Below are 14,125 nucleotides of genomic sequence, written 5' to 3' on the forward strand. Positions count from 1 at the left end.
TGGCCAGGGATCATTTCACCTATCATCAGAAACGCCCAACTCATGACAAAATTTTAGGTGCCTAATGCTGAAATTTTCTTAGTAAATGCTCGTGTTTCCTAGCTAGTCAGTGAAAAGAGGTAGCCACCTCCATGTGCATGAATGCCTCTCTGGAAATCTTTGCAGGCTAAATAGAAACCATTGGTATTTTTGGATGACTGCTTCATAAAACCATTAGATCATTAAAAATCAGGAAAAAATTAGGTACCTACTTTGGAAGCAATGAATCATACTTGCAGCTTTTGTTTTTATTTTTTTCATGAAGATTAATAAGGTTGACTAATTGTACCCGCCACTGCATGATCCTACATCATTACAGTTTTGACAAAGAATAGAAATCGTGAGCAGAGAAGCAACATGTGGCACAACAGGCMCATGCTTAGAGTTGCCCTTATCTCTCTTAGAGCAAGGTTGTATCTACACAGTGTAGCACAGGCAAACCTGATCTCAGTTCAAGGTACCTACACTAAGTTAGCCCTGCRGAGCCTCATACATTGCAAAACTGTTCAGCTGGGTAAATACTTAGGTTGTAGTTAGTCTAATGGTGAGCTCTGGAGCACCACAGTTTCTTTAAAGCAAGTGCTGGGCTAATTCAGGTATGTCTGTACTGAACTACAGCCACAGAACTGACATATCCCCACTCTGTGTATGAAGCTGTGATACTAAAATTTCCACACTGTACAATAGTTTTTTCTGTCTTACTAATTTGGCTTTTTCAGGTATACTCACCTAGATTGATGCATGTAAGAGGATTTTAAATCTTGCCTCATTGTGCATAAGTAATTGAAAGAAAAAGACAATTACTTGTAAAAATGTCAAGGTTTATTTTAACAGCATGTTAGTGTGGTTTATGTATTTAAGTCTCATTCAGTCTGCTGGCGTTTTTCATGACAGATCTTCTGCGGTGGCCACAGATCAGCAAGTGCAGATCACCTGAACTGGAGACATTTTCTTGTTATTGGACTGATGGAGATTTTTATAACCTAACTGCTCCAGGAACAATACAATTGTTATACATGAAAAGGTAATAAAATGAAAAGAACAAAAGACTGAAAGAATAGAAGAAAGAAAGAAGTCATATACTTAGATATGCCTGCTATCTCATTGCTTTCTTGCTATGATATAAACCATACTGCGTTTTAAGGGCATAAAAATGTGTTTTAAATATGTATTTTTCAATGTTAGAATTCTTTGTTAATACTAAAGCCTTTTGCAGTGACCAGTCTGACTTGAGAGATAATTAAGAAAACATTCTTTGTAAATACAGATCCATGTTCCAAAATCTGAGTTTGAACACTGTATGGCTTGAGAAGGGAGTGTTAATATAGAACTTCAGTTTATTTCTTWTTAACCTAACATGCAGCAATGGGATTCATTATGTCCCTGTATTATGTATGTGGATTTTGGATCCAAGCCCCTCTCAGATTTTTATTAGTTTTATGGAAGCTTCACTGATCAAGTGCTAGTTCAATTTTTGAATGTGTATGTCCAGGAGGTCTGCTCTGAGACTGGGGATTATGTTCTACTGAGTCTTGCTGAATTAAATAGCTTAGATTCACGTTTTACTTAAGCATCTGTGATTTTCAAGTGTTAAAGTGAGCAGCCTGAAAGAGGACATACATATTGTCAGTACTGGCTGTTAAGGACAAAACCCTCTTGTTCACATGAACTAGAGGTGGATGTGGATTTATGTTCCAACTAATGTACTGGTTTTCATACTTTTTAAAACTTTCCACTAGTGATGATACATTTCCTTAGCAACTTAAGCTTAATGGCAAAGCTTGCTTTCCTAGTTACTTTTCCTGGGTCTCTCAGAAATATAGGGACTCAAACTAAAAACCACTGTTTAAGTGTAAATGATTAGCTGACAGTTGTTAGTGGCAAGCACCAAGAGAGTACAGACTTTAAAAAATACTTAAACTGTGATAAAGCATTGCCACATAAGTTGAACACATTTCATCTTTGCCGCAGAAATAAGTATATTGAGGTAAAAGATGTGAACTGAACATATTTCTGTTTTAACTTGCAAACCACATTTAAGGCTAAGGACACAACTGTACCACCTAACCCAGTCTCATGCATAGAGCAGGCCGTATTATCTCCCAACACTTGCATCAGGTCCTGACTACAGCATTTCTTCTAGAAAAGCATCTAGTCTCATCAGGTAACTGCAAGACCTGTGCCTAGTGGCAAGARTGCTCTTTTTTCAGTTTATGTAGCATCTACATTTCACATTTGGGTTCTTAAACAGCCACACAAGTATTGAAGGCTGCACTTGGCAAACCTCTGTTTCAGCCTAATCCTCCTGTGCAGCTTGAATGGCTGTTAGTAAGAAGAAACATTTTAGTTATACTTTTTAAAAAACAAGACTGTTATTTCTCCAACAAACATCTAAAAGTATTTGTAAAGATCCCTATTCAGTCTACATTTGGTSTGAGAGTAGTGGTAGAGATGAACAACAGCAACAGCAGATCTATTCACTGTGAGTTTTGTTGTGACACCTGTCACTTTTCCTGTAGAACATTTCTGACAAGCTGGTCCTTCCCGTTTTGYTTTCATTGAAGACATTTTGGGGTTTGGACCTGCTAGATAGTTTCGGCTTGGCCACCTGAAAATGACAGTATACACTAGCAGTGTTTCTCTGTCTGAAAATTCAAGCCAATATTTATGACTCTGCTWGGTTGTCGCTTTTAAGAGGTGAAATGATTTATATGAATATGATATTACTTTGCAATTCTTTAATTTRCAAATAACATGACTTTCTGAACAAAGTCAGAATGGAAAAACATAAGTAGTTTGTTTGCTCGTAGTTCCAAGCCTGTGACGTAGAAGTCCTGTATCCCAAGGAGCTCGGCCCCTCCTCACTTGCAGCGCTGCGTTTCTCTTCCCTGGCACGGGGGACAGTTCTCCGCTGGTTTGTGCCATGTCTCTTGCAGCATTCACCCTTGGGCGCTTGCCAGGGTTAGCCATCAATACGCCAGTGCCTGCATTCGCGTTCAGTTCCTCAGGGAAACTCACTCCCCTGGTTGAGCTTTGCAGCTTGCAGTACTGATCGGCCTTACAGACTGCCTTCCAGTGCTTCAGATCTCATTATGCAGATGAGCATCTTGTTGYAATTTAATTTAGCCTGGATAGCAGTTGCTTAAAGTATTACCTCTGAATATTCCTTCAGCAGCACCATCCAAACCATGGAAATGCCACTAACAGTATATGAGAATCTAGACACATCTGGCTTGGATAGCAGTTTGGCTTCATTGTAAATCACAATAAATATTGACATATATTTCTCACTTCCATGCAAGTTACGACTTACCAACAATGTGTCTTGTAAAATCTATAATTTGTATCTTATGAAATCTATAAATCTCTCTCTCATTTATATTATGTTTCTATTGTCATTCTAGGAATGATGAAGACTGGAAAGAATGTCCTGATTATATCACTGCAGGAGAAAATAGCTGTTATTTCAACACGTCTTACACCTCTATTTGGATACCATATTGCGTTAAGCTTGCCAATAAAGATGAAGTATTTGATGAAAAATGTTTCAGTGTTGATGAAATAGGTATGCTTCCATTTTGCATTTTAACTCTATTTAACTCTATAAGGTTTCTTATTATTCATACTGTATTTAATTATTCTCSCTCTTGGGAAGGTTAGTTTTAAAAAAATACAATGTATAGAAAAAGATTTGGTTTTGTAACATACGTAATGTGATCCATATGAGAAAGTATTGCCCAGAATGAAAGAATGCTAAAAGGATAAAAGTAAATGTGTGGTTTGTCTTTATGAATACCAGTGGTCACTCAAATGTATGAAGATGAGTTTGCCTTTGCTGTCACTCCAGGCCCTTTCTAATGGATGCTACGTGCTCTGTTTTGTATGAGCAAGGAGAGTGTCATAAAATCTTGATTCTGCAAAGTTCTGGAACCAAATATGTTTTCRTTCCTGAATCAGCACTAGTCTGCAGAATCAGCATGTCTCGCATTTCTAAGCTAGAGCTTATATTTATTGCTATGTGAATTGTGACTGTCCTTCGACTTTTGGACGTTACTGTTTGTTCAGATCAGGGATGTACACACGTGCAATTAACATTTTATTCCTGCAAGTGACTAGAATACCCACTGTTCCCTTTTCTTCAGCTTAACCAAATCACAATCATTTTTCAGATACRGTACTTTATCATTGAGCTTCTACACTAGTTCTGAAGTAGTTACAAAGTATGTAACTTCAATTATTCTTTTTATTCATAGTCAGAACTCCAAATTTAAATTTACAGATTTAAATTTTGATGGAAATTGTGTATGTCTCAGTGCTTTATAAGGTGCTATTGGAAAAAACAGTGTAATAGGTGATACATTCTTAGTCTTTATTAGTCATTTGGATAAGATTTACACAGAGCATATCTGCCTCCAAAGCAGGATGTCTTCTTATTACCAAACTTCTAGTGAATTTGTCATTAACTTGTAGGATTAGATGATGATCAGCAAATGTGTGGTTAATATGCTTTTTAAGTCCTGAAATCATTTAACAGTGTATAGCAAGAATGGTCATTTCACATTGAAAACTGGCTGTTTTATTCCAAATACTCTGTTTAAACAGTACTACCTGATCCCCCTGTCCACCTTAACTGGACTCTGCTAAATACTAGTCAGACTGGGATCCATGGGGATATCCAAGTAAGATGGGATCCACCACCAACAGCAGATGTTCAGAAGGGATGGATTACTCTGGAGTATGAATTGCAGTACAAAGAAGTTAATGAGACAAAATGGAAGGAGGTATGAAGCAAATACTTCTTATGTAAAAGTAGTACAGTGCAGGCTTGTTCTGTCCCTAACACTTTTGTACTATTATGAAAAGTAACAGGTTTGTAATTGCTTATTAGATAATACTTTAAGTCTTAAACAATATACTCAGAATCTTCTGAGGTTTTCTGGCAAATACCGTAACTTTTCATGTCCAAATAGCTGGCACACATAAGAGACCCTGAGATCCCTGTGTTAGATTAGAAAGTATAGTAATAGTCATTCATATACAAGTTTTTCAAGGATAAAATATTTCTCTATTAGATTCCTAAATCACAGCTATTTGAAACAGTGCATGCTATTTTTAATAGCTGGAATAGGTATTTTATTCTTGGAAAATGTCACAATGTCTGTCCAGATTTTCCAGGGTATCTGTAAAATTCTGGTATTTATGAATTCTTTCAAATCTTTCAAAGGATTTTTTTTTAATTACCTATAATTTAAAATTTGATATAGTAAGCAAATGCAAGCATGCAACATAGACAAGACATATAGGTTTCATACAAGAAAGCAATATGAGAAATGTGTCTATAAAGATAAGACATAAAAAAATAAAGTGTTTACACTCCAAATCTTTAAGTTTTCTTTTGAAGATCACTAACTTGTCATGAAGTTAGTTTTCCTATTATCACSAAAAAATTACACCCGGCTTACCTGAATGTATAGGCTAAGTGTCAGAGTGTTGCAGAATATGTGGATATGGGGACTTCTTCCTAAACATCAGTTCAATGAAGTAAGAACATCTTTTCAGAATAGAACCCACCTTTGATCATCTTATTAATAGGAACTGAATTAACTGACAGAAGGAAAGCAGCTAACACCGTTAAGAATTTGTGTTAATTTATAAAAGGCAAATGTACCAACTGAAACATATATAGTCAAGCTGATATGTTGGCCTTCATCTGTGGTAGACCTTCGACCCCTTCTCACCTCTGATCCTTTTCAATACTAACATTTTCTGTTTATTTTATATCTTATTAGTAAATCTATAGTCAAGCAGGAGCTATAATGTCTGTAACTTTTTCTTAACTTTTTCCTTGTCTGAATTTCTTTCTATACTGATTTAGGCTGTATTTATTTACTGTATACCTTCTGTGTTTTAAAGCCTACTAATAGGTTAAGTTTAGGCAATAAATCCATACTCCTTAAGAGCAACCTAAAAGCCTGCAGGGTTTTTCTATGAGACTTGCAAAAGAAGGTGGCAATACAGATACATCTTTAAAAATGCCCAGTCTTGCTTTTTTTATAAGCCTTTAGCTATCAATCATATAAATACCCTAATAAATCTCTTTGCTTGTCCAGTACTGGTAATTCCAGTATGCCTTGAGAATAGTTCTTCTCAGGAGGGCAAAGACTTAAAGTTCACTCTTTCTTCTTTCAGAAAAGGAATTAAGGAATTGCTGAATGCTGTACTTGCCTCAAGAATATAGTATCACAGGTTATGATGTATTAGGGCTGTACTGTATATTATTGTGCCTTTCAGCCTACACAGCATGGTGTAATTCCATGCAAAATTATCAATTAGAACACAGAACTGAAATTTATGGACAAAATTTTGGTCTGGACTAAGACAATAGCAAAACTTCTAATGGCAACAATATAGMCATGATTTCACTCTTTGCATTCCTTTCTGCAAATATCTTCTAAAATGAATGTTGAAGAAGTAAAGGAAGGATGTCTAGTGGAAAGTTATATTTTCCATTACTAAATTACTACTTTTGTACACAAAGGATGATCTCTGGCTACTTAAATATGTCATAATGCTTTCTATATATAACTGATACAAAAATGAATTTATGGTACTTTGAAATCAGACTTGTTTGTAATTTTATTTTAGGTGCTTTTGTTGGTTTTTCATGTACATCATACCTGTTCCTTCAATCCATTTGATAATTGAAAGTAGATAACTTACATATTGATAGAGGGATAAAACATTCGTTAATTAATAAAGTACTGCTACAGTACTACAGTAGTACTACAGTACTACAGTGCTACAAAATTATTTCCTGAGCAACTTTCTAAAACAATAAAATCTCCATCCTCGTTTAGTGGCTGTTCATGAGACAGATCCAAATTTAATCTAGTTTACTCTTTCTTTGAAAAGCTTTTCCTGTTGTTACTAGCTCTTTGTTGAGTATCTTTTTAAAATTCTACTCTTATCTTAAAATGTTGCCCATTTCATTCACAAGGCTAAAAGTCTGTCCCCTCTTATGTCAGTGCAAGTCTGCTAATTATGAGTAGCAATAGTTATGAAGTCTCTGTGAGGCTGTTGTGTTCTTCTAATAAGGTGTGAAAACTTGCATGTTACATGAACAGCAGTGAAGAGTGGTGATCGAGAAGTGAAGTGGCTAACTACGAGGTGCCTAAAAATATATACAAAATAGGGAATCTTGAGAGTCTAATCTTCCTCTAGTTCTTACCGTATTTTAGATTGTGTTGATCTTCTGATTTATTTACAAAAAAATACAGGCCCAAATACATCCCACCTGACATGGGATGACACTGATGATCACAAGTCAGTCCTCAGCGAAGAAGAATGGACCAGTGAGGACTCACTGCTGGCTATCATACCTTGTTGAATTTTTGCAGGAAAAGGTCAATTTTGCAGTGAAGTATTCTTAGGGCAGTGACACATGATGTACTGTCTTTAGAGCTGAAGTCCCTAGCTACATCCATACACCACTGTGACTGAGCTGATCAGCCTTCCTGAGAGGTGGGGCGGTGCTTGGAGGCTGCCAGTCTCATATCCCTACCAGCATTAGATAGACATCCCCATGGAGTACTGTGCCGTACGGCTGGTGCTGCGCCTGCCCTGTGCACGCTGAACTGTGCCCTGGCACRGTGCTTCTCCCAGTTTTCACTGTTCTTTCCACCAGAGTCAGTTAAAGCCAGTGGTTCGGTTGCTGTGTTGGCTGCTGTGCCTGGGCCAGACTCTGCCTTGGGTGCTGGTGCCCCAGTGGGCACCCTCAGCACYCCGGGGGCTCTGGCCTGCTGCTGATAAACACTTGCTCAGTTTTCACCACCCTCTCGCAGGGGCCAGACTTGCACAAGCTGAGCAATTTCACAGCTCAGTGTGACACCAGATTTGTCAAACGTTTCCGTAGTCAGAACGGTATGGTGGTCACAGGCATAACAGCGTGCACTAACTAAACCACAGGCAGTAGGGTCCAGCAGCCCAGCAGTCTGATTCCAAGCTCCCTTTCAGGTACTTTAAATGAGTTTCCTGTGCACAGTCATTCATTTTTATTGCTTATCTTTTATTGTGTGTCTCTCAAACAGTTTTTAATTGATTTGATCCATATGACATACTTTGTTCCTTAGTAGCACCTTCTAGTTCATGCTGTACCTTCTTCAGTCTATACATCTTGCACCATCCAGGTGTCTTACATAAACCTTTGTTAGTCCACTGATGAACTAGAGATACCTTGCCTACTAATCAATCATCTGGTTTTCAGCAACTCTGGCAAGTTCAGGTCAATTCAATTACACAGCTGCAGTAATTATACTTCATATTTTCCAGGTCTCCATTTTGGGCTATATACTRCCATTTCCAAGTGCTTTGGCCACTATTATCTGGGGCACATGCGATTTTATGTGGCCTGGCATTCCTGTAATAAGAATCTCCTTTAATTGTCTCAGTAAAAACATCTAGCGTAAAAATTTAATGTACTACTTCTTTGTGACTTCATAGCCTGAAATGAGTAAAATGGGCTGGTGCAGATCGTATTCTCTCCCTGCCACCTTCCAACTGAATTGGCTTCACAGTATAAAAACTTCCGTGACGCAAAGCAATGCTTCTCCAGTGTCTTGCTGTAAACCACTGGCAGAGGAAAGGAATCTGTGATCACTGGCTCTTGCAAAATCTGACTGATTAGTACTCAAAACACTTCAGTCTAGAGATACTAAAGATTACAGGCACTTCATAGATCATAGCTACCAACAGAATGTGTTTCAAGTTGTAGGTTGTGCAGGTGCAGTAATAGTAGGATTGYATTGTTGAAGCTTCTTTTAAATCCCCAATGGCTATTGTTTTCCAGCCGTTTTAACTCCTAGCCCATGATCATTTTTGCCAGTATTATCCTTGATTCTGAAATAAAAGTAGAATATAATATCTGCCAGATGTATTTGTATTTTCTGCACATTTTCCTTATTTTTTGTATACTTGTGCTGGTCTGTTGGAGCGAGAAAACATATTCCATAGAAGAAGAATATAAGGAGAGATAAGGAGATCTGTAAGATATGTAATAAATTTGGCTAGAAGGCCTTTAAATCATTTTTTTCCTTCTTAAAATAGATTCTGTAGTAGGGATTACAGTAGTTTCTTTCATGTTATTTTAACAATGCTTTGGGCATTGTGAAGTTGATAATGGTGTGTTGTAACAGCAAAAAAGATTTACAACTTGATAAGATCATTGGGAGATATTCACACCACCTACTTAGAGCATGTAATTGGAGGCAGCTGCCTTACTTTATTGATGGGACTTACGGGGAACTTTGATTCTCCACCTTGGTCTCCTGAATCACAGCAGAGTCTGACGGCTAGTAAGTCCAAAGTAAATGGTGTGAATTTTCTCTGAACTCTTCTTGTGGTGCCCTTAAAGATTCCAGGTAGCAAAAATACCTCCCAATGCTTATTTTTGAAATAAGAAGCAGTATAAATTTGTAAGTACAACTCAAACAAGTAAATCACAGTCATTTTGTCTTTACAGTTAGAACCCAGGCTCTCAACAATGGTCCCACTGTACTCTCTGAAGATGGGAAGAGATTATGAGATAAGAGTTCGATCAAGACAACGTACTTCCGAAACATTTGGGGAGTTCAGTGAAATCCTTTATGTATCTTTTTCTCAAACAGGCGTTGAATTTGTTCATTGCACTGAAGGTAAATAAGCAAAATGTAGCAAAATGTTTCTATAAGCATTGCTGTGTTTTTGTCCCTTTTTTTAATTTCTCCTTTCCTTTTATATTTTATACCTGAATAGATTGGTAATTCAGCCTATTACGTGAAACTTATTTGATGAGATTGAGTGTACAAGTTTCATATACAGTTTCAGAAGTAAACTCAGAAAAATTCTGAGCTCTTCAGAGAGCAAAAATATGGATAGTTTCAAGAAACAGAAATAATAGCTGCTGTTGCCCACACCATAGAGCCTAAAATAAAGACAGTTAAATCTCATACTTTATTATGTAAACTGATCACTCCAGAAGTGAAGAAGAGAATTATCACTTCCATACAGCTGGCTAAGTCTGTTACTAGAACTGTGGTGTGCGTTCCTGATCTGCCTGAAACTGTCAAGGATAGTGTTTTCCTGATTCTTGCTTCTGTGCTTGTACTTGCTTTTAAAGTGCTATTAAATAAGATAGAAGAAGAAACAACTGCTGGGCACCACCTTTTCGCCATTAAAACAATGGGGTAGTGCCTTATCCTAAAGCATTTTCAGGTCTGAGCTACTAAACTTAACTCTTCAAAATATGATCTCTTCAGCAAATTCTTTTAACACACTACTTCACTTTGTTTTCTAGAATATAGTGGAGATGTTAAATAAAACCAGACATAACTCTTATCTTTCAAAATCTTGCTAGATTCCCACTTTTAACTTTTTATATTAATAGTTTTCATTCATAGTTTATATGAACACTTGGCATTATTTTTATTATCCCAAATCAATGTGAATTGTCACAATTTTTATAAAAACAAAATGAAAACACTGTGAAAAGTTGTCATGCTTGTACAGTTTTACTCAAACACTACAACCTGGATATCTGCATGTCTCACATAGCAGCTGTGATCTGATTTGATGGATGGTTTCCCCTCCATGTATTGAGTTACTTGATTGGGACTAAGTTGGAAATTCCACACAAGAAAATTGAGATAGCATACTATGCTGTGGCAAAATTTATTTTTGCTTGTTTGATACTTCACCTTTAGGAACATTGAATTAAACTTGAAATTTTCAATGTTAAAAGTTAAGCATTTAAATTTGAATGTAATCTTCCAATATTTCAAAACAGCCAGATACTCACAGCTCTCGCTGACGTGACAAGGAGTTACTGCTTCTCCCCTATCAAAATAGGGAGCTGTCTAACATAGGCACAGTCTATCCACATAAGACTGTAAATACTCATGCTTCAAAACATGTCCAGCTAAAATCTAAGCTGTGAATAGAGGGCTAAAACCACTGCCTGAAACTACTTTTTTCCAAAAGACTATATATTTATATTCATATATAGAACTCTAAAGCTCCCTGTCCAGTATTTCTTGGCCACAAAAATAAGTGAAGTTTGTATGGAAAACTTAACATTGGGAACAAATGAGAAGAATCTAAGGCTACAGCCAGATGAAATGTTTCTATACTTTGCATTTTTCTACAGTGCCAGCTTGAGTATGATGGAATTGCCAGTATTTAAGAGAGAAAGCATTTAATTTATCTTCATTGTTCTTTAATCCTACCACTTCTATCAATTAGCTAAGTTGTCTCCTTGTAATGATCTGCAATGTAAATAAAAAGAGGAAAAGAAATCACATTTTTTTGCATTTGACACTGCTCACAATGTAATTAATATTGTGCCATTGAAAGAATAACATTACAGTTTTTGACACAACCATGTTTAGTTTGTGAAAGAGGGATGGTTTGCCTATGATTAGTAGAATTATACTCTATAAATAGTGTTCACTTGGTTTTGGCAGACAGCAGCAGTAACATGGTCTGCAGCTGTATATGCTGTCACGACTACTACCGTGTTCCAAGTAGGCAGAATGTTTCTCTCATGACTGTTTTGGCTTCTTATGTTGTCTCTTCTAGGATTTTGTTTACATGAAAAAGCTCGGTCTGTTTTTTCAAGGAGTCTAAGAAGACTCACAATTGCAATATGGAAACTACTGAGACTAAAAGAGTATTTTTGTTCCTGCCTAATATTAAATTTTCACCTTTAAGTAACCAGAAATTCTCTTATCAGTTTTTATGGCTTTGGAATCCTTGGGCAGCAGAAGAGAAAGTTGAAATTAAGGGTGCAACAGAGATGCAGATTCCTGCTAATAAGTTTTTGTTCTGCTGTTTCAGAAATTGAGTTTCCCTGGCTCTTAGTTGTCATCTGTGGAGCATGTGGGCTGGCTGTAACAGTGATCTTAGTCCTGTTGTCTAAGCAACCAAGGTAGGGAGTTTTTATTTGTCAGGTTTTCTTTGCTTGTAGTTTAAAAAATGAAGTGCTTCAGATTTTTTAAATTTGGGGGACTAGAAACTATTTTGGGGATTGTTTCCCATCCTCTTAAGCTACATGGATACTGGCATTTATAAGCATTGGGTCTTGAACATTGGGAGTCTTATCGACAGCTCCTGTTGCTTTTGGATTGCAGAGCACAGTATTTGGCTAATTTACTTCGGCTTTGAATGGGGTTGGGTTTTTAGTCTGTTCAAATTTTGTAAATACTATTTTACACTTATTGTTCAAAAATTTCACACAAACATATGTCAATGTATTTGTTGTTCTTGGACTATTCAGCTGATCACTGACTATTTCTTCACTGAGCCAAGGGAAAGAGCTTGAGTCATAAGGCAGTATTTGGTCTTTGTGGACAGACTGCTGCTCCTATAAATAACATGACTAAAACAAAACAAAGCTTGGGATTGTGTCATTTATAAAAATGACACAGTGGTTTCAAAGTGAATTCGTTGCCTAAAATGTGTGTTCAGATTTGGCAGAATTAATTCAGTTTGGATGTCATGGCAGTACCATCCTAGATTATGGAGCAATATCATGGCCAGTCCCCCATGCATGTCAGTGATCTTGTACATACACTCTGAAAATGAACATTGAGGTGTTTTTCACATACCATCATGGCAGGAAATCATTGAAATGAAAATAAGATGGGGCAACGGGTGCAGTTTGAGCTAGCTCTAAAAAAATAATTTAGGCAAGCAGCTCTAAGCTTTGGCAATGCTTAACTTTCAGGCAGCCGCTCCCTGTAGTAGTATTGTGATCTGGAGCTAACATCAAAACTCTACAATGCATGAGAAAATTTAGATGTGTCAGAATAGGGAGAGAGCAGCTCACATATAAGGCCTTGAGCTTACTGAAGTCAGCATGGAATGGTTTGGTCTTGGTCACAGAAGATCCTAAGGCTGAAGCATATCTGATCACAGATATCTTAGATTAGATACTACTCATGATTATTGGAAGAGGCTTTCCTCCACTGAGGGCCCTTTATCTGGGAAGGCTTTGGACCTGTTAGCTCTTACCCTTTCCTTGTGGTGGGAGTGGGAACTTCTGTAGAGGAGAAGGCTGCATAGATTTCTCATAATACAAAATACCAAGGTTCAGTTTCCTCCTGAAGCTGCAGGATACCAGGTACCAATTCATATTTCTCTCAACTCTGACCTCACAAGATCCAAACGAGGCTCCCTAGGACAGATGCTCTATTCTTAGGGGTTAGCTCGTTCTCTTAGAGTTGAGATGCAGGTTTGAACTATCTGAGGAAAAGAAAGGAACTGAGCCTGGTTCTCCCTCCTGAATGATTTCTCCAAGCAGCAAGTGGTAGAAATTTTCAGCTGTTTTGTTAGAGGCAGTGCTCAGCCCTGTAGCTGCTCTGAGAGCATGGCCAGTGCACAGCTGCACAACCCCTCCAGGGATTAGGTGGAAAGTTACAGGATTTCTGACTGTCATTCTAACTTACTGGGCAATGCCTGCCAAAAAAACAAAACATCTAGGGAATTTGGGCCTTCCATAGTTAAGCAGAAGGTGCCTAAATCTCTCTCTAGCACTTTTTAAGACTCCTTAGATCCTTCCTGGGCCTCACCAAGGTCACTAACAATAGAGCAAAACTAATATTTGGATTTGGATGTTATATTTGCATAGTTTACTCACCTTCTCAAATAGGCAAGTATAAAGAGAATGCTGGATTTTCCTTTTGGGAAGTACAGATCATTCATTTGCAAAAGGACCAAGTATTATTAATGGAAAATCATCATTCTATTTGGATTTTTTTCTCTTCAAATAATCTGAAATTTACTTGCTTTATGAACAACTAGAATAATACCTATTTCTGTAGTAAGTAATCATGCATCATTAGAAAGTGACCAGTTCTTTTTTTACAAGGATAAAACCCAGACTGCTGTTGTTATAATTTACTTGTTACATTAATACCTGGGAAGACAGAAGAATCACAGAGATGGCAAAACATTAGCCTATGTGTTTGCAGTTGTGTTTCAATTGTTTTGTTCATTACTACTAAAGTAATTCACTGCTTTTCACCAACTCCTCCTTCTTTGTTCCCTTACTTGT

General features: G+C 37.1%; 1 protein-coding gene across 6 annotated transcripts in view; it reads left to right on the forward strand.

Annotated features, from left to right (window-relative positions):
- GHR (growth hormone receptor) overlaps positions 1 to 14,125 on the forward strand; it is a 130,128-nt gene that overhangs the window by 112,425 nt on the left and 3,578 nt on the right. For all 6 annotated transcript variants that reach the window (XM_085326381.1, XM_085326385.1, XM_085326380.1 and 3 more), the window contains 5 exons: positions 934 to 1,063; positions 3,444 to 3,604; positions 4,642 to 4,820; positions 9,557 to 9,728; positions 11,908 to 11,998. In XM_085326381.1, the coding sequence (XP_085182507.1) occupies positions 934 to 1,063; positions 3,444 to 3,604; positions 4,642 to 4,820; positions 9,557 to 9,728; positions 11,908 to 11,998 (733 nt within the window). The remainder of the gene's footprint in view (positions 1 to 933; positions 1,064 to 3,443; positions 3,605 to 4,641; positions 4,821 to 9,556; positions 9,729 to 11,907; positions 11,999 to 14,125) is intronic.

The sequence above is a fragment of the Rhea americana genome, unplaced genomic scaffold, assembly GCF_003343005.1.
Source record: "Rhea americana isolate MKP2758 unplaced genomic scaffold, rheAme1 scaffold_13, whole genome shotgun sequence".
In the NCBI taxonomy this organism is placed as follows: domain Eukaryota; kingdom Metazoa; phylum Chordata; class Aves; order Rheiformes; family Rheidae; genus Rhea; species Rhea americana.